Raw genomic sequence first — 25,395 nt, forward strand, 5'->3', positions numbered from 1 at the left:
GGGTTACTATTCCACACTATTTGTGGTACCGAAACCGGACGGTTCGGTGAGACCCATTTTAAATTTGAAATCCTTGAACACATACATAAAAAAATTCAAGTTCAAGATGGCATCGCTCAGGGCGGTTATTGCAAGCCTGGACGAGGGGGATTACATGGTATCCCTGGACATCAAGGATGCTTACCTGCATGTCCCCATTTACTATCCTCACCAGGAGTACCTCAGATTTGTGGTACAGGATTGCCATTACCAATTCCAGACGCTGCCGTTTGGACTCTCCACGGCACCGAGGGTGTTTACCAAAGTAATGGCGGACATGATGATACTCCTTCGAAGAAAGGGAGTTTTAATTATCCCGTACTTGGACGATCTCCTAATAAAGGCGAGGTCCAAGGAGCAGTTGTTGGTGGGAGTAGCACTATCTCAGGAGGTGCTACACCAGCACGGTTGGATTCTGAATATTCCAAAATCACAGCTGGTTCCGACGACACGTCTACTGTTCCTGGGTATGATCCTGGACACAGTCCAGAAAAAAGTGTTTCTCCCGGAGGAGAAAGCCAAGGAGCTGTCATCTCTAGTCAGAGACCTCCTGAAATCAAAACAGGTATTGGTGCATCACTGCACGCAGGTCCTGGGAAAGATGGTGGCTTCTTACAAAGCAATTCCTTTCGGCAGGTTCCATGCCAGAATCTTTCAGTGGGACCTGTTGGACCAATGGTCCGGGTCGCATCTTCAGATGCATCGCCTAATAACCCTGTCTCCAAGAACCAGGGTGTCTCTGCTGTGGTGGCTGCAGAGTGCTCATCTTCTAGAGGGCCGCAGATTCGGCATACAGGACTGGGTCCTGGTGACCACGGATGCCAGCCTTCGGGGCTGGGGGGCAGTCACACAGGGAAGAAACTTCCAAGGACTATGGTCGAGTCAGGAGACTTCCCTACACATAAATATTCTGGAACTAAGGGCCATTTACAACGCCCTAAGTCAGGCAAAATCCCTGCTTCTACACCAGCCAGTACTGATCCAGTCAGACAACATCACGGCAGTCGCCCATGTAAATCGACAGGGCGGCACAAGAAGCAGGATGGCAATGGCAGAAGCCACAAGGATTCTCCGATGGGCGGAAAATCACGTACTAGCACTGTCAGCAGTGTTCATTCCGGGAGTGGACAACTGGGAAGCAGACTTTCTCAGCAGGGACGACCTCCACCCGGGAGAGTGGGGACTTCATCCAGAAGTCTTCACGCTGATTGTAAATCGGTGGGAACGTCCACAAGTGGACATGATGGCGTCCCGCCTAAACAAAAAACTAGAGAGATATTGCGCCAGGTCAAGGGACCCTCAGGCGATAGCTGTGGACGCTCTGGTGACACCGTGGGTGTACCAGTCAGTTTATGTGTTCCCTCCTCTGCCTCTCATACCAAGGGTACTGAGAATAATAAGAAAACGAGGAGTAAGAACAATACTCGTGGTTCCGGATTGGCCAAGACGAGCGTGGTACCCGGAACTTCAAGAGATGATCTCAGAGGACCCATGGCCTCTGCCGCTCAGACAGGACCTGCTGCAGCAGGGGCCCTGTCTGTTCCAAGACTTACCGCGGCTGCGTTTGACGGCATGGCGGTTGAACGCCGGATCCTGAAGGAAAAGGGCATTCCGGAGGAGGTCATTCCTACGCTGATTAAAGCCAGGAAAGATGTAACTGCAAAGCATTATCACCGCATATGGCGGAAATATGTTGCTTGGTGTGAGGCCAAAAAGGCCCCAACAGAGGAATTTCAACTAGGTCGATTTCTGCATTTCCTACAAGCAGGAGTGAATATGGGCCTGAAATTAGGCTCCATTAAGGTACAGATCTCGGCTCTGTCGATTTTCTTCCAAAAAGAACTAGCTTCACTACCTGAAGTTCAGACGTTTGTGAAAGGAGTGCTGCATATTCAGCCCCCGTTTGTGCCTCCAGTGGCACCTTGGGATCTCAACGTGGTGTTGAGTTTCTTAAAATCACATTGGTTTGAGCCACTTAAAACCGTGGATCTAAAATATCTCACGTGGAAAGTGGTCATGTTATTGGCCTTGGCTTCGGCCAGGCGTGTGTCAGAATTGGCAGCTTTGTCATGTAAAAGCCCTTATCTGATTTTCCATATGGATAGGGCAGAATTGAGGACTCGTCCTCAGTTTCTCCCTAAGGTGGTATCAGCTTTTCACTTGAACCAACCTATTGTGGTGCCTGCGGCTACTCGGGACTTGGAGGCTTCCAAGTTGCTGGACGTAGTCAGGGCCTTGAAAATTTATGTTTCCAGGACGGCTGGAGTCAGGAAAACTGACTCGCTATTTATCCTGTATGCACCCAACAAGCTGGGTGCTCCTGCTTCTAAGCAGACTATTGCTCGCTGGATTTGTAGCACAATTCAGCAGGCGCATTCTGCGGCTGGACTGCCGCATCCTAAATCAGTAAAAGCCCATTCCACAAGGAAGGTGGGCTCATCTTGGGCGGCTGCCCGAGGGGTCTCGGCTTTACAACTTTGCCGAGCTGCTACTTGGTCAGGGGCAAACACGTTTGCAAAATTCTACAAATTTGATACCCTGGCTGAGTAGGACCTTGAGTTCTCTCATTCGGTGCTGCAGAGTCATCCGCACTCTCCCGCCCGTTTGGGAGCTTTGGTATAATCCCCATGGTCCTTACGGAGTTCCCAGCATCCACTAGGACGTCAGAGAAAATAAGATTTTACTCACCGGTAAATCTATTTCTCGTAGTCCGTAGTGGATGCTGGGCGCCCGTCCCAAGTGCGGATTGTCTGCAATACTTGTACATAGTTACTGTTAACTAGAGGGTTATTGTTGAGCCATCTGTTGAGAGGCTCAGTTGTTTTCATACTGTTAAACTGGGTATTGTATCACAAGTTATACAGTGTGATTGGTGTGAAGAGTCTTACCCGGGATTCAAAATCCTTCCTTATTATGTCAGCTCGTCCGGGCACAGTATATCCTAACTGAGGCTTGGAGGAGGGTCATAGTGGGGGGAGCCAGTGCACACCAGGTGACCTAAAAGCTTTCTTTAGTTGTGCCCAGTCTCCTGCGGAGCCGCTATTCCCCATGGTCCTTACGGAGTTCCCAGCATCCACTACGGACTACGAGAAATAGATTTACCGGTGAGTAAAATCTTATTTTCTATAGCATAGCCTCTATACAGCCTAATAGGATGTAATTTCTATAGCATAACTTATATATACAGTATCCTAATGGAATATCATTTCTAAAGCATTACCTCTATATATCCTAATGGAATATAATTTCTATATCATAGCCTCTATACAGATGGAGCCTCGCTCATCTAGCCTTCTCTGTTGCTCCTAGGTGCACCACGGTTTATTAACATAAGCCTTTCATCTATTGTTCTCAGCTGCAATACAATACAGAGAGAACAACACAGCAGGGGATTAAGGGGGTCATTCTGACCCGATCGCTCGCTGCAGTTTATCGCTGCGCAGCAATTGGGTTGGAATTGGGCATGCGCCGGCACCGCAGTGCGCAATTACGAAGGCCATCGTTCAGTAGCAATCGCCTGTGCCTGATTGACAGGCAGAGGCGGTCGCAGGGTGGAAGGGGGCTGGACAGCGGCGTTAAGCCACTGTTTAGGGGGCGCGGTCCAGCCAACGCAGGCGTGGCTGGACCGTTGGGAGGGCGGGCCACGGCGGCTGCATGATGTCTCACACAGCTGCTGTGGCCAGTGGCAGCGACGATCAACTCCCGGCCAGCCGCAGGAGCTGCGCTGGCCGGGAGTTACTCCACAAATACAAAAGCATCGCTGCTGTGCAACTCGGAATGACCCCCTAAGTCATTACAGCAGGGGATTAAGTCCGACAGCACTGGCTCATTAATCATATTAAAGGGATAGATGAGCAGGGCTCCATCTGTATATCCTAATGGAATATAATGTATATAGCATAGCCTCTATACAGCTAAATTGAACTATACAGTATGTTACTGTTATCAGCAGCTGGTGGCAATAATTTCCTGTTGACATTTAAAGCAGATATCTTTTGCTGCCAGATCCCAATAGTGGAACATGTTTCTGTTAAATGTAGATATAAATAGTACAGTGAAATGTTGGTAAAATACTGCATTGTACAACTACTGTTGCTGATCTACTACACACTAAACATCAAAGATTTTGGTTATTCTAAACTGTATATAATTTAAATTATAGATGTTTTTCTTCTCTTATCACATTGCTATACTATAATCCATATATGCAATGTTGTGCTCTGTACAGACTCATCAGTTCTAGGATGCCAAACTTGTGACAGAGGTAGTACCCTTAAAGGAGGAATCTGTTATCCTCAGTGTGAGGAGCAGCGTTACCTGGACGATGACGTAAGTACATTTCTATATTTCATAACTGTTGAACACAGCAGTTGGTTAAACCAGAGCCGGCCTTAGGCATAGGCAAACTAGGCAAATGCCTTGGGCATTTGGTATGCTTAGGGGCACCAGCAGCTTCTGCTGATTAAAATGATATGTGGCATGCCTATATTCTGTGTGTGACTGCGGATGTATCTGCATACGAAATGCTATGTTGCAGTGTATTCATGGAAATCACTGTAACATAGCATTTCGTATGCAGATACAGCCTAAGTCGCACACAGAATATAGGCATGCAACATATCATTTTAATCAGCAGAAGCTGCTTGTGCATCCTAGCCACATAGTAATGCAAATAACATGATGCATTTTCATAAACAAAAGGCGCCCGACGTTAGCAGAGCTGCCAGCTGACTCATGCCAGGCATTTCCTGCAGAACTAGCGGCGGTGCTAGGGGGCACCAGCCAAAATCTTGCCTAGGGCATCATATTGGTTAGTGCCGGCTCTGGGTTAAACTACCTTAATAGCTATTACTTTACATACATGACAGGACCGGACCCAGGCTGTCAGATTTAGGATGTCATGAACTCTATTAATAATTCAGTTTAACCAAGTGACGTGCGGTGGGGTGGAGACAACACCTGATACAGTGCTGAAATTGTGAAATAATTGCTTGCAGGTGCACAAATGAGAACAAATCAGGAAGGAGGTGGGGCAGAGACACTCCTAAAAATAAAAATGTGATCATCTTAATTAATCCAATTAACCTATAAAAGAATATCTGTGAAATTAATTTATTGCTTAATTTGTCATTGAACAGAATTTAATGCTGCTATGAATAACAATTATATAATGTTTCACAATACCTGTGAAATCCATTGTTACTATCCTGTTTGATTGCTGACCTAATTAAACATTTTTGAGGAGGAGGTTCTAAATAAGTTTTAACCTATTGTGGGTAAAAGGGTCACAATTATGAACTGAAATCGGAAAAGTGTGGAATGGACAAGTTTAGAGGGGTTATGTAACTGTAAGTGCAATTTATAGACTTACCGTTCTGTATGTAAGCTGAGATCTCCATCCTATACACAAGATGATTATTGCACAGTGCTATACTACTACACAGTGACTATCCTAATTTTAATTTTAAAAAACTCTGTCACCCTTTGCATTTCCTTACCAACCCCTCTGCCTCTTTCTGTTACCTACAGCCTCTCCCTGTCATCCTTTAACCCCAGTCACCCTCTGCCTCTCTTTGTCATCCACTGCCTCCTCCTAGCACCCCGTCACCCCTTGCCTCTCCAGGCTACCCACTGGCTCCCCACCACTTCCCATCACCCTCTGCCTCTTCATGTGGAGCACCGGAGGGGGGCCCAAAGCAAATATTTGCACCTGGGCCCACCACTCGCAAGTTCCGCCACTGTTCCAAATTCAATATAAACAGATCAATATAGAAAATATTTGTATTTGTCGTCCTTGCAGATTGCTGAACAACTTTGGTAGCACAATAATTAATTAAAGTAGTGAACGTCTGTATCATCCAGATGTGTCCTCATACATCTCAATATGCCATGCGACGCAAGATGCCTGGCGCAAGTGAGCAGCCAGGTCTGGTGCAACTCTGCTAGCGTTGGGTGTCTTTTTTTAGCTGAAAGTGCATGTGCTGATTCATTTGATATGTAATACTTGTATATACATGTATGACTGAGTCTCAATATAAAGCTCAGCTGAACTTGGCATGGAAAATAGCTGTGGCCGCTGCATCATAGCACTTTGTATACAGATTCAGAGACTCAGGATCTTCCCCACACAAGGTGGAAAAGCCTAGCGACCATCAAGGGCAGGGGTGGGGAACCTTTGGCCCTCCAGCCAGAGGCGGAACTACCGGCAGTGCAGGCAGTGCACTGCACTGGGGCCCGCCTCTGTCCAGGGGCCCAAGCATGTAATGAGTCAAACTGACTCATTACATGCCGCTGTGCGCTGCAGGCAACCGCTGCCCGCAGCGCACAGCCGCCCGGAGATAGGAGCTGAGCAGCGGTACAGACGGGGGAAGGAGGAGGGAGCCGGAGGACGGAGCCGCAGCAGCGCTTTGTTACTGGTGGAGGCGCTGCTGCTGCTGCTCCTCTGCTTCCCTATAGGCTGTCTTCCGAGAACAGCCTATAGGGAAGCAGAGGGGCAGCAGCAGCAGCGCCTCCACCAATAACACAGCGCTGCTGCGGCTCCCTCCTTCACCTCCCTCCTCCTTCTTCTCTACTGCCCGGGAATCGTCGTCTGACGCAGCTGCACCGAGGAGCCTGAGCCGGCGGAGAGGGTAAGTATAATTCTTCTTTCTTTCTTTCTTTCTTTCTTTCTTTCTTTCTTTCTTTCTTTCTTTCTTTCTTTCTTTCTTTTTCTTTCCTTCTTTCTTTCTTGTGCCTACCTGCCGCAATGTGTAAAAAGGGGGGACTACCTGCCGCAATGTGTAAAAAGGGGGGACTGCCTGCCGCACTGTGTAAAAAGGGGGGACTGCCTGCCGCAATGTGTAAAAAGGGGGGACTACCTGCCGCAATGTGTAAAAAGGGGGGACTGCCTGCCGCAATGTGTAAAAAGGGGGGACTGCCTGCCGCAATGTGTAAAAAGGGGGGACTGCCTGCCGCACTGTGTAAAAAGGGGGGACTGCCTGCCGCACTGTGTAAAAAGGGGGGACTGCCTGCCGCAATGTGTAAAAAGGGGGGACTACCTGCCGCAATGTGTAAAAAGGGGGGACTGCCTGCCGCACTGTGTAAAAGGGGGGGACTGCCTGCCGCAATGTGTAAAAAGGGGGGACTGCCTGCCGCAATGTGTAAAAAGGGGGGACTGCCTGCCGCACTGTGTAAAAAGGGGGGACTACCTGCCGCAATGTGTAAAAAGGGGGGACTGCCTGCCGCACTGTGTAAAAAGGGGGGACTGCCTGCCGCAATGTGTAAAAAGGGGGGACTGCCTGCCGCAATGTGTAAAAAGGGGGGACTACCTGCCGCAATGTGTAAAAAGGGGGGACTGCCTGCCGCACTGTGTAAAAAGGGGGGACTGCCTGCCGCAATGTGTAAAAAGGGGGGACTGCCTGCCACTATGTGTAAAAAGGGGGAATCAGCCTGCCGCAATGTGTAAAAATGGGGGACTGCCTGCCGCTATGTGTAAAAAGGGGTAATCTGCCCGACGCAATGTGTAAAATGGGGGACTGCCTGCCACTATGTGTAAAAAGGGGAATCTGCCTGCCGTAATGTGTAAAAATGGGGACGCTGTCTGCCGTAATGTGTAACAAGGGCACGCTGTCTGCCGTAATGTGTAAAAAGGGCACGCTGTCTGCCGTAATGTGTAACAAGGCACGCGGTCTGCCGTTATGTGTAAAAAGGGGTAATCTGCCCGACGCTATGTGTAAAAATGGGGAATCTGCCTGCCGTAATGTGTAAAAAAGGGGGGCTGCCTGACGCTATGTGTAAAAATGGGGAATCTGCCTGCTGCTATGTGTAAAAAGGAGGAATCTGCCTGCCGTAATGTGTAAAAATGGGGACGCTGTCTGCCGTAATGTGTAACAAGGGCACGCTGTCTGCCGTAATGTGTAACAAGGGCACGCTGTCTACCGTAATGTGTAAAAAGGGCACGCTGTCTGCCGTAATGTGTAACAAGGGCACGCTGTCTGCCGTAATGTGTAACAAGGGCACGCGGTCTGCCGTTATGTGTAAAAAGGGCACGCTGTCTGCCGTTATGTGTAAAAAGGGCACGCTGTCTGCTGTAATGTGTAAAAAGAGGAATCTGTTCGCTGTAAGGTGTAAAAGGGTCTCTACCTGGTGTAGTGGTGCTACTGTGCGGCGTAATTTGAATAATGGAGACTACTGTGTTGGTATTATTTTGTGGCCACACCCCTTCCCCACGAAGCCACGCCACTATGTATTTTTGCGCGCGCCTACGGCGCGCACTGCCCCTGGGGTGGACTTGGATGGGGGGGGGGGGCCCAAAGCATTTTGTCGCACCTGGGCCCACCGCTTGCTTGTTCCGCCACTGCCTCCAGCTGTTGTTGAACTGCACATGCCAGGATGCCTTGCTACAGTTTTGCTATTTGGCCATGCTAAAACTGTTGCCTGGCATGCTGGGATGTGTAGTTCAACAACAGCTAGAGGGCCGAAGGTTTCCCGTACATGATCTAGGGGAGGGCTGAGGAGCAGGGGTGTAGCCAGAACTTTGTTGGCCCCATAGCATCATTTTGAAGGGGCCATCTTTCTGCAGCAGTTGTTAATGATATCCCCCATAACAGTGTCCTAGTTCATTTTCAGAATCATAGAAGTGCCCTAGTTTGAATGATCTCACATTCTTGGGGTGACAATACACATTATGGAACACAGTATCCTCAATTCACATTAGGACATAGTGTGCCCCAGATGGTGGTCATAATAATGTGAACATATATATATGAGAATGTAATATCTTGGTGTGTTTCACTTGTGCCTGGAGGTGGTCTTCAGGTTGCCGACTGTCGGGATCCCGGCGCACAGTATACCGTTGCTGGAATCCCGACAGAAGACATACAGACAGTTTTACTCCCTCATGGGGGTCCACGACCCCCCTGGAGCGCGCCACCGTGCCTGCAGTGTGGTGAGCGCAGCGAGCCCGTAAGGGGCTCATTTGCGCTCGCCACACTGTCGGTATGCAGGCGGTGGGGCTTCCGGTGCTGGTATGCTGGTCGCCGGCAGCCTGGCCACCAACATATCATACCACACCCGTGCCTGGGATTGCAGTGGAGACTGCTTTTCAGAGTGCTTCGCTGAGCAGTTAAGTATTTGTGAATTACAGCTTAGAACTACAATGCAGTATATCGCATAGAAATGATGTGACATAAAGTGATAAAGAACACAACATGACTAAGGGGTCTATTTACTAAGCCTTGGATGGAGATAATGTCAGCGGAGATAAAGTACCAGCCAATCAGCTCCTAACTGTCATTTTTCAAACCCAGCCTGTAACATGGCAGTTAGGAGCTGATTGGCTGGTACTTTATCTCTGTCGACTTTATCTCCATCAGGGGTGTCAGAACATTTTTAGGTTGGGGGGGGGGGGGGCAAGATATATTATCAGTTTGGTGCCCCTAAATCACGCCCCCTCTGTGTTATACCTCATAACATTTATCAAAGCATATTAGCGGCTATATCCCCGAAGTTACCTGCAATCGGAGATACCTGCTGCCATCCCTCCATTGTTGCCCGCAACCCTCCCTCCATTGTCGCCCGCGGCCGCATCCCTTGCAGGTTTCTATGAGGGATGCAATGCTGCCTGATTTACCAATATCCGGATTGTAAAGCATTCCCGGTATTATTCCCCACAGCTACTGCCATTCAGCCCATTGTAGCCTATGGGCTACACATCGCATTGCTGGCCAGGCAGAGGGTTCCCCTGGAACCCTCCCCCGAAGTAACCTCTGTGCGTGTGCGGTCTGAGCATGCGCAGAAGTCCCGGCAGACACCACAGCCCATTACAGGGATGGGCTCCTTTCGAAGCCCCTGTCCATGCCTATGCTGCATTATACATTTAGGGAAGTAAAATCGCAATATATGATAAATGGGCCCCTAAGAGTCGGTCAGCTGCACTAAATCTAAATGACTCTGGGCCTAATTCAGACCTGGTCGCAGGCAGGCTATTTTTTGCACTGCTGCGATCAGGTAATCACCACCCGCAGGGGAGGGGGGATTTGCTGTGCAGGCCTGCAAACACTTGTGCAGAGAGCTGCAAAAACAAAACGTTTGTGCAGTTTCTGCACAGCTCAGGACTTATAGGCCCTACACACTGGCCGATCCGCCGCCGAGCTGCCCGACGGCGGATACGGCCGACGAGCGAGCCGGCGGCGGGGGGGGCAGTGACGGGGGGAGTGAAGTTTCTTCACTCCCCCCGTCACACGGCTGCATTGAAGTGTAGGCAAATATGGACGAGATCGTCCATATTGGCCTGCATGTACAGCCGACGGGGGACCAGCGGTGAACGAGCGCGGAGCCGCGCATCGTTCATCGCTGGAGCCTCCACACTGCACGATATGAACGTTATCTCGTTCATTAATGAACGAGATCGTTCATATCATGCAGTGATGTCGGCCAGTGTGTAGGGCCCACTCCTCACCCGCTGCGATGAACCAGGATGGAGATGATGTCAGGCTCCCTCCCTGGAAACGGCTGAACACGCCTGCGTTAGCTTCGGCACTCCCAGAAAACGGTACGTTGACACCCCCCGGACGGCCTCTTCCTGTCAATCTTCTAGCGTTCACCGCTGCGAACGCTTTCTTAATTGTTCTCGTCGCTGCCCGGCGACGCCCGTCGCCGACCAGTGCCTGCGCATTGCGGCCCCACACATGCGCTGTTCAGACCCGATCGCACGGCTGCATAAAACTGTAGCATGCGATCGGATCTGAATGACCCCCACTGTGTGTAACAATCAACATGAGACCATACACTGAGCTAAAAAGGGGAGGGTGGGGGCTATGCCAAGTCCTTTAGTGAAATGGTAGGGGAAGGTCACTGCTGTCAGCTTGCTGCGTGTGGGCTGGATGCTGTCAGTCATGTCCCAGGACAGCATGACTTTGAGGCCGTACCTTAGTGCAGGAGGATGGGTTCCTCTTGTTCTTCTCCCCATCTCTGTAATTGTGGCGGGCGGGCGGCCAGGAAAGCAGGCAGATCGCTTTTGTGCGGTGGATTTAAACTGTCCAGTGTCCTATGGCATTGCCGCTGGGTGTCCTATGGCATTGCCGCTGGGTGAGTTGCGGTGGCTGGCAAGTGTCCTGACGTGGTGTAGCATCAACACACACTGCTGTCATGTATGCCCGGCGGGAGGCGATTTTCCTGCTGGGATCAAGGATGATCTGCTGCGCGGCATAGAAACAGCACGGAAGGGCCGAAGCAGGACCAGACCAGGTGACAGTGTAACAGGTTGGGGAGAAGAAGTGGACGGTGAGGCGCAACTGTTTTATTTTTTTTCTTAATTGGCAGGGGGAGCGGACAATTTAAAAAGTAGTAATAAGCACTTTGTCCGCTGTTTTTTGTGACCCTGTACTTCGGGGCCCCTCTGAACTGTGGGGCCCAGTATAGTTGTCCCCTTTGTACCCACCTGTCGCCAGGCCTGGAGGTAGACAGTGTCAAAGACAGGAGTGTGGGGAGGGGACAGAGAGACAGTAAGTGTCTGGGAAATAGAAAGAGAGAGAGAGAGGGAGGAGTGAGAGAGAATAGAGACAGAGTGAGAGGAGAGAAACAGAGGGAGTAGAGAGAGGATAGAGACAGAGAGAGGACAGAGAGGGAGGAGAGAGAGGATAGAGACAGAGCGAGAGGAGAGAGAGAGAGGAGAGAGAGAGTTGAGGCTCGCTGTTCACTTCTTCCTCCCCCCGTTACACTGTCACCTGGTCTGGAGAGACAGAGAGGGAGGAGAGAGACAGGGAGGAGAGAGAGAGAGAGTTGCGTCTCGCCATCCACTCCCCCCCCCCCCCCCGTTACATTGTCACCTGGTCTGGAGAGAGAGAGACAGAAAGGGGGGAGATAGGGAGAGACAGAGAGGAGAGTGAGAGGGGAGCGAGAAAGGACAGAGAGAGTTGCATATCACCATCCACTTCTCCCCTGCCCCCCACCCCCGTTACACTGTCACCTGGTCTGGAGAGAGACAGAGAGAGATGAGAGAGAGAGGGAGCAGAGAGAGAGAAAGGGGAGAGCGAGCGGAGAGACAGAAAGGGAGGAGAGAGAGTTGCGTCTCACCGACCACTCCCCCCACCGATACAATGTCACCTGGTCTGGAGAGAGAGGGAGAGAGAGAGAGAGAGGAGAGATGAGAGCGAGAGGGAGTGAGAGAGAGACAGAGAGGGAGGAGAGCGAGAAGAGAGAGACAGAGAGGAAGAAGGGCGAGAAGAGAGAGACAGAGGGAGGAGAGAGACAGGGAGGAGAGAGTGAGAGGAGAGAGACAGAGAAGGAGGAGAGAGACAGAGAGGGAGGAGAGAGATAGAGAGGGAGGAGAGAGTTGCGCCTCACCATCCACTCCCCCCCCCCCCCCCCCATTACACTGTCACCTGGTCAGGAGAGAGGAGACCGAGAGGAGAGAGCGAGACAGAGAGGGAGAAGAGAGAGGAGTGAGAGACAGAGAGAGAGAGAGAGAGAGAGAGAGAGAGAGAGAGGAGAGAGGAGAGACAGACTGAGAGAGTTGCACCCCACCGTCCAAACCCTCCCCCCAGAGCCGGATTAAGACCATGGGGGGCCCGGGGCACTTAAGAGAGTGGGGCCCCTAATAGAGAAGGCAGAAAATATATATATATATATATACACACACATATACATATATATATATATATATACACACACATATATATATTTGCCTCCCCAAGCAGCACACCCCCTGCCACACCGCAGATCGGATCTCTCTTCCGATCCGATCTGCGGTGCTGTGCTCCCCGGATCCCGTCCTCACTGCAGCAGCGGGCGCACAGACAGGACAGCTGAGCTGAGCGACGGCTCAGCTGTCCAATAAAGTATGAATGAAGCAGCCTGCCGCTCAGTCATTGGCTGGGCACGCAGGCTGTTTCATTGATACATTATTGGACAGCTGAGCCCAGTGGCGTAACTAGAAATTTTTCTCCCCCAAGCCAAAAAATCCTTCGGCGCCCCCCCCCATACCCCCTGTAATTGGCACTAGCAAAGGTAGAAAAATGTGCATGCCGCAAGCGCGCCGGCAAAAAGGGTGTGTGGCTTTGTCGAAATGGGCGTGGCTTTGCGTGGAGGGCGTGGCATTGCAGGAAAAGACTACCTTATACCCCAGTTTTGCAACCTGCACGCCCATACGTTGGCCACCACAGGAAAGAAAAATAATCCTGATTCATGCCCCTTACATTATTTGTCATTTTTCCTCCTTATAGTAATGCCCAGTATACATTATTCCACATACTGCAATGGCCCTTAGACATTATTCCACACACAATAATGCACATGACACAATATGCACACACTGTAATGCCCCAGACACATTATGCCACACACCGTAATGCCTGTGACACATTATGACAGGAATCGCAATGCCCGTTATACATTATGCTACACACTGCAATGCCCCTGATACATTATAGCACATACAATGTCTGTGACACAGTATGACACACACCACAATGATCCTGAGACATTATACCACATACCACAATGCCCGTGATATAGTATACAACACACCGTAATGCCTGATACATTATGACACACACCGCAATGTCCGTGATACATTATGCCACACACCGTAATGCCCATTACACATTAAGTTCTACAGTAAGGCTTCTAATTACTTTTAAATTACCTGCTCGTTGCCAGGGGTTTCATGCTCTTGGTTCCATGCACGGTGCCAGGGGTTTTCATGCTCAGGGTGTCATGCTCGTTGCCAGGGGTTTCAGGCACTGGGTGTCATGCTCGTTGCTAGGGGGTAGTGCTTGTTGCTAGGGCCATGCTCCCAGTGCCACATATGCCCCCAGTGCCAGATATTCCCCTACAGTGCCAGGTATATGCCCCTAGTGCCAGATATTCCCCCACAGTGCCATGTACATGCCCCCAGTGCCACATATACCCCCCCCCCCAGTGCCACATATGCCCCCTCAGTGCCTGCTCCCCCCAGTGCCAAATATTCCCCCACAGTGCCAGGTATATGCCCCCAGTGCCAGATATTCCCCCACAGTGCCAGGTATATGCCTCCAGTGCCAGATCTTCCCCCACAGTGCCAGGTATATGCCCCCAGTGCCAGATCTGCCCCCCACAGTGCCAGGTATATGCCCCCAGTGCCAGATCTGCCCCCCACAGTGCCAGGTATATGCCCCCAGTGCCAGATCTGCCCCCCACAGTGCCAGGTATATGCCCCCAGTGCCAGATCTTCCCCCCCACAGTGCCAGGTATATGCCCCCCAGTGCCAGATCTGCCCCCCACAGTGCCAGGTATATGCCCCCAGTGCCAGATCTTCCCCCCCACAGTGCCAGGTATATGCCCCCAGTGCCAGATCTGCCCCCCACAGTGCCAGGTATATGCCCCCAGTGCCAGATCTGCCCCCCACAGTGCCAGGTATATGCCCCCAGTGCCAGATCTGCCCCCCACAGTGCCAGATCTTCCCCCCCACAGTGCCAGGTATATGCCCCCCGGTGCCAGATCTGCCCCCCACAGTGCCAGGTATATGCCCCCGGTGCCAGATCTGCCCCCCCACAGTGCCAGGTATATGCCCCAAGTGCCTGCTCCCCCCCCCCCCCATGTGTTGGAGGGACACGGAGCGCATCGCGCGTCTCTCCTGTGTCTCTCCTGGCTCTCCCCTGGCTGGTCTAATACAGGAAGTGCCGGTTCGTGAGCCAATCAGAGCTCACGAACGGCACTTCCTTAGACCGGCCGGGGGAGAGCCAGGGAGGGACACAGGAGAGACGCGCGATGCGCTCCGTGTCCCTCCAACACAGCAGGGAGGGAGAGGAGACCGCAGATTGACATGCGGACGCTCGTCCGCATGTCAATCTGTTCTAAGGGAGCCGGGGAGCACAGCACCGCAGATCGGATCGGAAGAGAGATCCGATCTGCGGTGTAGCAGGGGGCCCTTTTGGAAAGGGGGGCCCGGGGTACGTATCCCCCGGGCCCCGCCCTTAATCCGGCTCTGCCTCCCCCCCCATTACACTGTCACCTGGTATGGAGAGAGAGACAGAGAGAGAGTTGTGTCTCACCGGCCCTTACAATGTCACCTGGTCTGGAGAGAGGAAGAGAGGGAGGAGAGAGAGAAGTGAGAGAGAGGAGAGTGAGGAGAGACAGACTGAGGGTAGGATGTACTAACCTCCGCTGTCGCGATAACTGCAATTTTCTCTGCGCTCTCACTCCCCCCTCCGCTGCCCACCGCTCCCCCATCTGCTTTCTCAGCCCCTTCTCCCTCACCGCTGCGGCTACTGTGTTCTCTCATCGCTGCGCTCCCCCTGGCCGTTTGGCGCATGCGCATCCGGGTTCTGCTTTTCCGGGCATGCGCTGACTGACTTATTGTGAGCGCATGCCCGGAAAAGCAGAACCCGGATGCACATGAGCCAAACGGCCAGGGGGAGCGCAGCGATGAGAGAACACAGTGGCTGCGGCGGTGAGGAAGAGGGAGAATGGGATGAGAAAGCAGACGGGGGAGCGGCGGGAAGCAGAGCGGGGAGTGAGAGTGCAGAGAAAATTGCAGTTATCGCGAGGGCGGAGGTTCGTACATCCCGCCCTGAGAGAGTTGCGCCTCAATGTCCAAACCCCCCCCCCCCCTCAATTACTCTGTCACCTGCTCTGGGGAGAGACAGAGAGAGAGAGAGAGAGAGCGGAGAGAGAGACAGGGAGGAGAGAGAGAAATTGGAAGCCAGCCGGAGATACACTACCATGCTACATTACAGCAGGTATTTTATGGGGGTGGGCACTTCACTGCATTAGGCTCCGCCCCCTAAATACCCGCAAATCTCGGCACTGCCTCCGGGAGCCGGCCAGAGCAAGCAGGGTAGGGGGGAGCGCAGGCTGGGCCAGGCTTAGTGTACTCCCGCTTCTCGCTACATCCTCCGTGGCTGCAGGGGGGGTTTCCATTCCAGTCAGAACCACTGGGAGGAGGAAGTGGAGCCACTGTGGGAGGGGGCAGAGCCAGGGACCACACAGTGCGGCAGAGCGATGAGAAATCTTCAGAGCTGCTGCTGCACGTCGGGCGCTGTAAAGTGTGGCAGAGGGAATTTCACCTGACTGTCTGCCGCTCCTCTACTATAGCTGATAGGCGCCTCCCTCATTTCTGCGGGGGTCGAGCTGCCCCCTTGCCCCCCCTCCATTCCGACGCCCCTGATCTCCATCCAAGGCTTAGTAAATAGACCCCTAAATCTGATGCATACTATCTATATTTAGTTGGGGTCACAGCAGGGATACTGTGCCCGGCATCCAGGCTAGGTTGTTTTTTTTTCTCTGTGATTCTTATATGCTGACCATAAAGTATAATTTGCATTAAATCTTGATTTGTTGGCTGGAGACCCTTATTTAGCTCCCAAGCTTAGACTGACGAGATATATAATGAAAATGTCATCACGTGGAACTGAGGTCCTGATTCAGAGATGGAAGCAATGCAGTTGTGACTGCATCTTTTTACACAGAGTGACTGCAAATTTATACTGACGCCGCAGCTGCTGGAATTGTACAGAGATGCCCAATGGCTGCCTTTTCAATCCTCCTCTTTGCATAAAAAGTCACACCATTGGCAGCATCAGATGCACATTGGTTGCACCATCGGCACCATCAGATGAACATTGGTCGCACCATCAGATGCACATCGATTGCACCACTGGCACCATCAGACGCACATCAGTAGCACCATCAGACACTAGAGAAGCCATATGGTTGCTTAGAATGTCTTTTGGAATATGGCCACTGGTGAAAATATAAGACGTAGTCACTGTCCGCGATACGCCCACATCTAGCTAGCCACCCTCGTTGCCACCATGGAACTCCCACTAAAATTCCAGATCTCGTCACACAAATTCATACTGCAGCCCTAGCAATACTCATCGGGACACAGGCACAGTGCGACTAAGACTAGAAGCACTGGCCACTTGCATCCAGTATCGACACTGTGTTCTCCTCTGAATCAGGCGCTAAGTTCCCCTGTCTGGGGAGTATGTGTTACTGCGAATGGGTAGGGGGTGAAGGATGGGTTACAGGGTGGGATGGGAAACAAAAGTAGCAAGTGTTACAACATGAAGGACTGGGGGAGAAATGTTTCTACAGAGAGACGGAAGTACAGTATAATGAAGGCAGGGTACCTCCCCTGTCATACTACCTGTCAAACTCCTGAGATTTTATATAAAAAGATTAGAATAATACAACGAAGGTATTTATAACATCTACTTTGTTTATTGTAATCCTTGTTATTATAACTCACCAGCTCTGTGGAGATCCCTGGAGCTGCAGGGAAACGAGAGATGAGGCATCAAGAGTTTTATGGTCAGACACTGCTTTGCAGAGCCATGGGCGGGGCCACACCATGGGCAGTAACGCTGCAAAGAAAGGAAGATAATGGAGGCATGCCTCTGAGTGTGGGGGTGTGCTTTGTGCACTGATGGACACTTGGATGTGTCATGTGACCAGGAAGTGCACTATAGTATGGATGGCCATCAGTGTACTCTCCATCAATGGTAAAGTTGCCATCTATGGTAATATGATATGCTATAAAGGACCATCAATGAATGTACACAATGATGGTCATCTCAATCCTTTAACTGACTGGCCTGTGGGCCAATCACAGCTCGTGGGAGGAGCTTTGTGGGTGTTAGGGGGCGGGGCTATGCACTGTGTCCCAGCACTTGTAGAAAAAAACACATCTGATAGTTCTATACTATCAGTGGATGGAAACTATTTAGCTATTCCCCATCTATGGCAAAAGTATTCAACACTGGGCATTGACTATCGATTATTTTGAACTGTCGATGGTCGAAGGCCATCCCTACACTGTAGTCAGAGCTCCATCAGCAGCAGCAATAGACTCAATAGGTAGGAAACTCAATGGACACTAGCTTAGCATAGTGAGGGGAGTGTTACAGTGAAGAAAGAGGGAGACCGGCTCCCAGCATGCAGACCCAACCCCATTGGGTGCCTCCCTCACGTCACTGGGGGATGTGATACAGCCATAACCAGATTAAGGGCCTCATGGGTCTGGAGCTATGAAGGACCTATATTGAGAGTTGTTGTGGCCAATAGTGTGTTGGCATGGCTAGTGCCAAGAGGGCATGTTTAGAGCATCTATCTATCTATCTATCTATCTATCTATCTATCTATCTATCTATCTATCTATCTATCTATCTATCTAACATAATTACCATTGCTTCTTAAACCTCTGACAATCCTTTCATTTCTTACACTCCAAATACATTTCTGCACCCACTTTATCTACGCTTTTGACTCATTTCATACTAAATCTACACCCCTTGAGCCAACACTGCTTTTCTCACCTGCATTTCTGCAATTCTTCTGCTCGGATTCCCTTACAGTCTCCTCCTTCCACTTTCCCTCAACCTATTTACCTACTTAACACTATGTCAAGGCTTTCTTATACTCCCCACATCACTCAGTGTCTGCCTAATAATGTATCTTTATCCTTCCCCCCTAGTCTCCTACACCTCCTCCTCTCTCCCCTCCTCTGTCTCCCCTCCATCCCTCTGTTTCCTTCCACCACCTTTCCTGTTATCCCCACTTTCATTCACCTCTGCCCCATGGTCCTGCTACCCCACAACTCAGCCCTGCTCCCTCTCTCCCTTCCCTGTCACCTCCCCACACCCCCATCCACATCACACTGACCTCCCTCCCTGCCCACCTCCTGCAGTTTCCCCTCCTAGCTCAGGCACCCGTACCATCACTACTCTCTCATCATCCCTGCCCTTAAAGTTAATCCCACCTCATCGCTACAGCAACCCTGAAAATCTCATTCACATCTCTCCCACAAACTCATACCCCCTATCCTGTGCCCTCTGGAATGCCAGATCTGTTTGTAACAAACTGGTCCCCACTCATGACCTTTTCATTTCCAACTCCCTACACCTACTAGCCATTACTGAAACTTGGATTACGCCCTCTGACACTACTTCTGCTGCTGCTCTCTCTGCTGGGGGCCTCACATTCACCCCCCCCCCCCGACCTGGGAGTCGCCATGGGGGTGGTGTTGGGGTCCTTTTACCTTCTAGTTACTCCTACCAACTCATACCACCAGAACCATCCCTTATATTCTCTACATTTGAGGTCCACGCCATACGCCTCTTCCAACCAGTCCATCTTAGAGTAGCTGTCATTTACCGCCCCCCCTGGCACTGCTTCCAAATTCATCGACAACTTTGCTTCCTGGCTTCCTCACTTCCTCTCTTCTGACATTCCCACCATTATCCTAGGTGATTTCAACATCCCTATTGACATCCCCACACAATCCCCTGCCTCTAAACTCCTTAACCTCACCTCTTCACTTGGTCTCTCCCAGTGGACCTCCTCACCCTCCCATGTGAATGGGAGCTCACTGGATCTGGTCTTCACTCACCGCTGTGATATTTCTGATTTTTCCAACTCCCCATTTCCCCTCTCTGACCACCACCTGCTCTCCTTTAACCTATCTCTCTCGACTTCCCCATCTCTACCTCCTAAGGCTACCATCACTAAGCGTAACATTGAAGCTATTGACACCACATTCCTTTCCTCCCTGTTTGACTCACTTCTGTCTCCTATTCTCTCTCTCTCATGCCCTGAACAAGCCACTTCCACATACAATGCTTCCCTTTCTTCTGCTCTTGACTCTGTTGCTCCACCAACCACTATTCACCCTCGCAAATTAACACCTCAACCCTGGCACACCAAATGCACCAGATATCTGCAAAAATGCTCACGTACTGCTGAGCGACACTGGAGGAAATCACGCTCTAAGGCAGACTTCCTCCATTTCAAACTTATGCTCTCATCCTTCAGTGCTGCCCTTTCTCTTGCTAAACAGTCATACTTCAAGAACCTCATCTCCTCCCAGTCTTCCAACCCCCGGCACCTCTTTGCCACTCTCAACTCACTCCTCTGCCCACCTCCACCTCGTCTCCCTTCCTCACTCTCTGCTCTTGACTTTGCCATTTACTTCACATCCAAAATTGACTCCATACGTCAGGACATCACATCACACCAGACCATCAGTAACCAGCCTCCTCCCATCCCTTACCAACCCTCCCCATCCCTTGCACCAACTCTGTCGTCTTTCTCCCATGCATCTGGAGAGGAAGTCATGGCCCTCATTCGTTCCTGTCCCCTCACCACCTCCCCACTTGACCCTATCCCCTCCCGCCTCCTCTGCTACCTCTCTTCTTCTGCTTGTTCCCATCTTTCCCACCTTCTCAATCTCTCCCTCTCATCAGGCACTGTCCCCTCTGCCTTCAAGCACGCACTCATCTCTCCTATTCTTAAAAAACCTACCCTTGATCCAAACACTCTCTCCAACTACCGACCCATCTCTCTCCTCCCTTTTGCCTTCAAACTCCTTGAGCGTATTGTCTACAACCGCCTTACTTCCTTTCTTTCTTTCTTCACACTCACTGCTTGACCCATTCCAGTCTGGCTTCCATCCTCTCCACTCCACTGAAACTGCCCTTACAAAAGTATGCAATGACCTCCATGCTGCTAGATCTAAGGGACACTACTCTCTACTTATTCTACTTGATCTCTCTGCTGCTTTTGACACTGTGGACCATCCTCTCCTACTGCAAATCCTTCACTCCATTGGTCTGCGTGACACTGCCCTCTCTTGGTTGTCGTCCTACCTTTCTGACCGTTCATTCTCTGTCTCCTCTCATGACTCCACCTCCCCCTCACTTCCACTAACTGTAGGGGTACCCGAAGGTTCTGTCCTTGGTCCTCTTCTCTTCTCTCTCTATACATCCTTACTAGGTAAGCTCATTAGTTCTTTTGGTTTCCAATATCATCTCTATGCTGATGACACTCAAATCTATCTTTTCTCTCCAGACCTCTCCCCTACTCTCCTCACTCGTATCTCCAACTGTCTCTCTGCTATCTCTTCCTGGATGTCCCAGCGCTTTCTTAAACTTAACATGTCTAAGACCGAGCTGATCATCTTCCCTCCCTCCCGCATAACCTCACCTCCTACAATCTCATTATCTATTGATGGCACTACTATCTCTTCTACCCCCCAAGTGCGCTGTCTTGGAGTAATCCTTGACTTCTCCCTCTCCTTCAAACCACACATTCAGCACCTCTCACAAACCTGCCGTTTTCATCTAAAAAATATTTCCAGGATCAGACCCTTTCTGACCCAGGATGCTACTAAGACTCTTATCCACTCACTGGTCATTGTAATCTCCTCCTGACTGGCATTCCTGACAAATACCTCTCGCCACTCCAATCTATCCTCAATGCTGCTGCCCAGCTCATTTTCCTCACCAAACGCACTACGTCCACCTCTCCTCTCTTACTAGACCTTCACTGGCTCCCCTTCCCTTTCAGAATCCATTTCAAGCTTCTCACACTTGCTTACAAAGCCCTCACCCACTCCTCTCCCATCTACATCTCTGATCTTATCTCGCTTTACACTCCCACCCGTCCTCTTCGCTCTGCTAATGCTCGCCGACTCTCCTGCCTACGGATTACTTCCTCCCACTCCTACCTCCAAGATTTTTCACGTGGTGCACCACTTCTCTGGAATTCCCTACCTTTCCCCCTCAGACTCTCCACCTCTCTACAAAACTTCAAACGGGCTCTCAAGACCCACTTCTTCACCAAACCCAGCCAAATCTCATCCTAAACCTCTGTTCCACGCTCTTTATGTACCCCATCTGTCTCATCCCTGTCTGTCTACCCCTCCCCTTTAGAATGTAAGCTCTCACGAGCAGGGCCCTCTTCCCTCATGTGCTTACCCTTTTCTTACTTTAATAATCTTCAGCTGCACCAAATCCAGCAGTCTTCTGCCACCTGATACTTATTCCAGTGTCATCTGCTGATGTAGCTATGTTTATTTACCCAGTACTTGTCCTATATTGTCGTCAACTGTAAGTTGCTGTTTTCCTGTTTGATTATTTGTTTATGTACTCTGTAATTGGGCGCTGTGGAACCCTTGTGGCGCCATATAAATAAAGGATAATAATAAAATAATAATAATAATAATTATCTATCTATCTATCTATCTATCTATCTATCTATCTATCTATCTATCTATCTATCTATCTATCTAGGCACTGTTGTTGGTTCTCTCCTTTTCGCTCTCTATATGTCCTCTTTAGGTGAACTCATTAGTTCCAATATCACCTCTATGTTGATGACACTCAAATCTACCTTTCCTCCCCTGATCTCTCCCCGGCTCTCCTCACTCGTACCTCCAACTATCTCTCAGTTATCTCTTCCTGGATGTCCCAGCGCTTTCTTAAACTCAACATGTCTAAGACTGAGCTGATCATTTTCCCTCCCTCCTGCACAAGCTCACCTCCCACAATCTCATTATCCATAGATGGCACAACTATCTCCTCTAGCCCCCAAGTACGCTGTCTTGACATAATCCTTGACTGCTCCCTCTCCTTCAAACCTCACATTATCTACCTCTCACAAACCTGTCATTTTATCTCAAAAACATTTCCAGGATCAGACCCTTTCTCACCCAGGATGCCACCAAGACCATTATACACTCACTGGTCATCTCCAGACTGGAATACTGTAATCTCCTCCTGACTGGCCTCCCTGACAATTACCATTCTCCACTCCAATCTGTCCTCAATGCTTCAGCCTGTCTCATCTTCCTCACCAAACACACTACATCCAACTCCCCTCTCCTACAAGCCCTTCACTGACTTCCCTTCCCTTTCAGAATCCAATTCAAGCTTCTCACACTCACTTACAAAGCACTCACCCGCTGCTCTCCCATATATATCTCTGACCTTATCTCCCTTTACTCTCCCACCCGTCCTCTTCGCTCTGCTAATGCATGCCGACTCTCCTGTCTTTTGATTACTTCCTCCCACTCCTATCTCCAAGATTTGTCACGTACTGCTTTCTCTGGAATTCTTTACTTCTCCCCCGCAGACTCTCCACCTGCGTACAGAACTTCAAATGGGCTCTTAAGACCCACTTCTTTACCAAACCCAGCCAAATCTCATCCTAACCCTCCATCCCACGCTCAGTCTACCCCATCTGTGTCACCCCTGTCTGTCTGCCCCTCCCCTTTAGAACGGGTAATTAGGTTGTGGTGATGAATGGATAATGGATGTATGTCCCTTCTAATACACTTACTGATTGCACAATATCACAACAAAACGTTTGTGCAGTTTCTGCACAGCTCAGGACTTATAGTCCCTACACAGAGGCCGATCCGCCGCCGAGCTGCCCGACGGCGGATACGGCCGACGAGCGACCCAGCGGCGGGGGGGCAGTGACGGGGGGAGTGAAGTTTCTTCACTCCCCCGTCACTCGGCTGCATTGAAGTGCAGGCAAATATGGACGAGATCGTCCATATTGGCCTGCATGTACAGCCGACGGGGGACCAGCGATGAACGAGCGCGGGGCCGCGCATCGTTCATCGCTGGAGCCTCCACACTGCACGATATGAACGTTATCTCGTTCATTAATGAACGAGATCGTTCATATCGTGCAGTGATGTCGGCCAGTGTGTAGGGCCCACTCCTCACCCACTGCGATGAACCAGGATGGAGCTGATGTCAGGCTCCCTCCCTGGAAACGGCTGAACACGCCTGCGTTCGCTTCGACACTCCCAGAAAACGGTGAGTTGACACCCCTCGGACGGCCTCTTCCTGTCAATCTTCTAGCATTCACCGCTGCGAACGCTTTCTTAATTGTACTCGTCGCTGCCCGGCGACGCCCGTCGCCGACCAGTGCCTGCGCATTGCGGCCCCACACATGCGCTGTTCAGACCCGATCGCACGGCTGCAAAAAACTGCAGCATGCGATCGGATCTGAATGACCCCCACTGTGTGTAACAATCAACATGAGACCATACACAGAGCTAAAAAGGGGAGGGGGGGTATGGCAAATCCTTTAGTGAAATGGTTGGGGAAGGTCACTGCTGTCAGCTTGCTGCGTGTGGGCTGGATGCTGTCAGTCATGTCCCAGGACACCATGACTTTGAGGCCGTACCTTAGTGCAGGAGGATGGGTTCCTCTTGTTCTTCTCCCCATCTCTGTAATTGTGGCGGGTGGGCGGCCAGGAAAGCAGGCAGATCGCTTTTGTGCGGTGGATTTAAACTGTCCAGTGTCCTATGGTGTTGCCGCTGGGTGTCCTATGGCATTGCCGCTGGGTGAGTTGCGGTGGCTGGCAAGTGTCCTGACGTGGTGTAGCATCAACACACACTGCTGTCATGTATGCCTGGCGGGAGGCGATTTTCCTGCTGGGATCAAGGATGATCTGCTGCGCGGCATAGAAACAGCACGGAAGGGCCGAAGCAGGATCAGACCAGGTGACAGTGTAACAGGTTGGGGAGAAGAAGTGGACGGTGAGGCGCAACTGTTTTATTTTTTTTCTTAATTGGCAGGGGGAGCGGACAATTTAAAAAGTAGTAATAAGCACTTTGTCCGCTGTTTTTTGTGACCCTGTACTTCGGGGCCCCTCTGAACTGTGAGGCCCAGTATAGTTGTCCCCTTTTTACCCACCTGTCGCCAGGCCTGGAGGTAGACAGTGTCAAAGACAGGAGTGTGGGGAGGGGACAGAGAGACAGTAAGTGTCTGGGAAATAGAGAGAGAGAGAGAGAGAGGGAGGAGTGAGAGAGAATAGAGACAGAGTGAGAGGAGAGAGAGAAACAGAGGGAGTAGAGAGAGGATAGAGACAGAGAGGGAGGAGAGAGAGGATAGAGACAGAGCGAGAGGAGAGAGAGGAGAGAGAGAGAGTTGAGGCTCGCTGTTCACTTCTTCCTCCCCCCGTTACACTGTCACCTGGTCTGGAGAGACAGAGAGGGAGGAGAGAGACAGGGAGGAGAGAGAGAGAGACAGTTGCGCCTCGCCATCCACTCCCCCCTTCCCCCGTTACATTGTCACCTGGTCTGGAGAGAGAGAGACAGAAAGGGGGGAGAGAGGGAGAGACAGAGAGGAGAGCGAGAGGGGAGCGAGAAAGGAGAGAGAGAGTTGCATATCACCATCCACTTCTTCCCCCCCCACCCCCGTTACACTGTCACCTGGTCTGGAGAGAGACCGAGAGAGAGGAGAGAGAGAGGGAGCAGAGAGAGAAAGAGGGGAGAGCGAGCGGAGAGACAGAAAGGGAGGAGTGAGAGTTGCGTCTCACCGACCACTCCCCCCCCCCCCCGATACAATGTCACCTGGTCTGGAGAGAGAAGAGGGAGAGAGAGAGAGAGGGAGGAGAGATGAGAGGGAGTGAGAGAGAGACAGAGAGGGAGGAGAGCGAGAAGAGAGAGACAGAGAGAGAAGAGAGAGACAGAGGGAGGAGAGAGACAGGGAGGAGAGAGTGAGAGGAGAGAGACAGAGAAGGAGGAGAGAGACAGAGAGGGAGGAGAGAGATAGAGAGAGACAGAGAGGGAGGAGAGAGTTGCGCCTCACCATCCAC

At 51.0% G+C, this 25,395-nt stretch overlaps 1 protein-coding gene across 1 annotated transcript in view; it reads left to right on the forward strand.

The window, feature by feature from the left end:
• LOC134932131 (proprotein convertase subtilisin/kexin type 5-like) overlaps nt 1-25,395 on the forward strand; it is a 420,509-nt gene that overhangs the window by 225,321 nt on the left and 169,793 nt on the right. Inside the window, exon 14 of the mRNA XM_063926251.1 lies at nt 4,268-4,368. Within this exon, the coding sequence (XP_063782321.1) occupies nt 4,268-4,368 (101 nt within the window). The remainder of the gene's footprint in view (nt 1-4,267; nt 4,369-25,395) is intronic.

The sequence above is a fragment of the Pseudophryne corroboree genome, chromosome 6, assembly GCF_028390025.1.
Source record: "Pseudophryne corroboree isolate aPseCor3 chromosome 6, aPseCor3.hap2, whole genome shotgun sequence".
NCBI classification, from domain to species: domain Eukaryota; kingdom Metazoa; phylum Chordata; class Amphibia; order Anura; family Myobatrachidae; genus Pseudophryne; species Pseudophryne corroboree.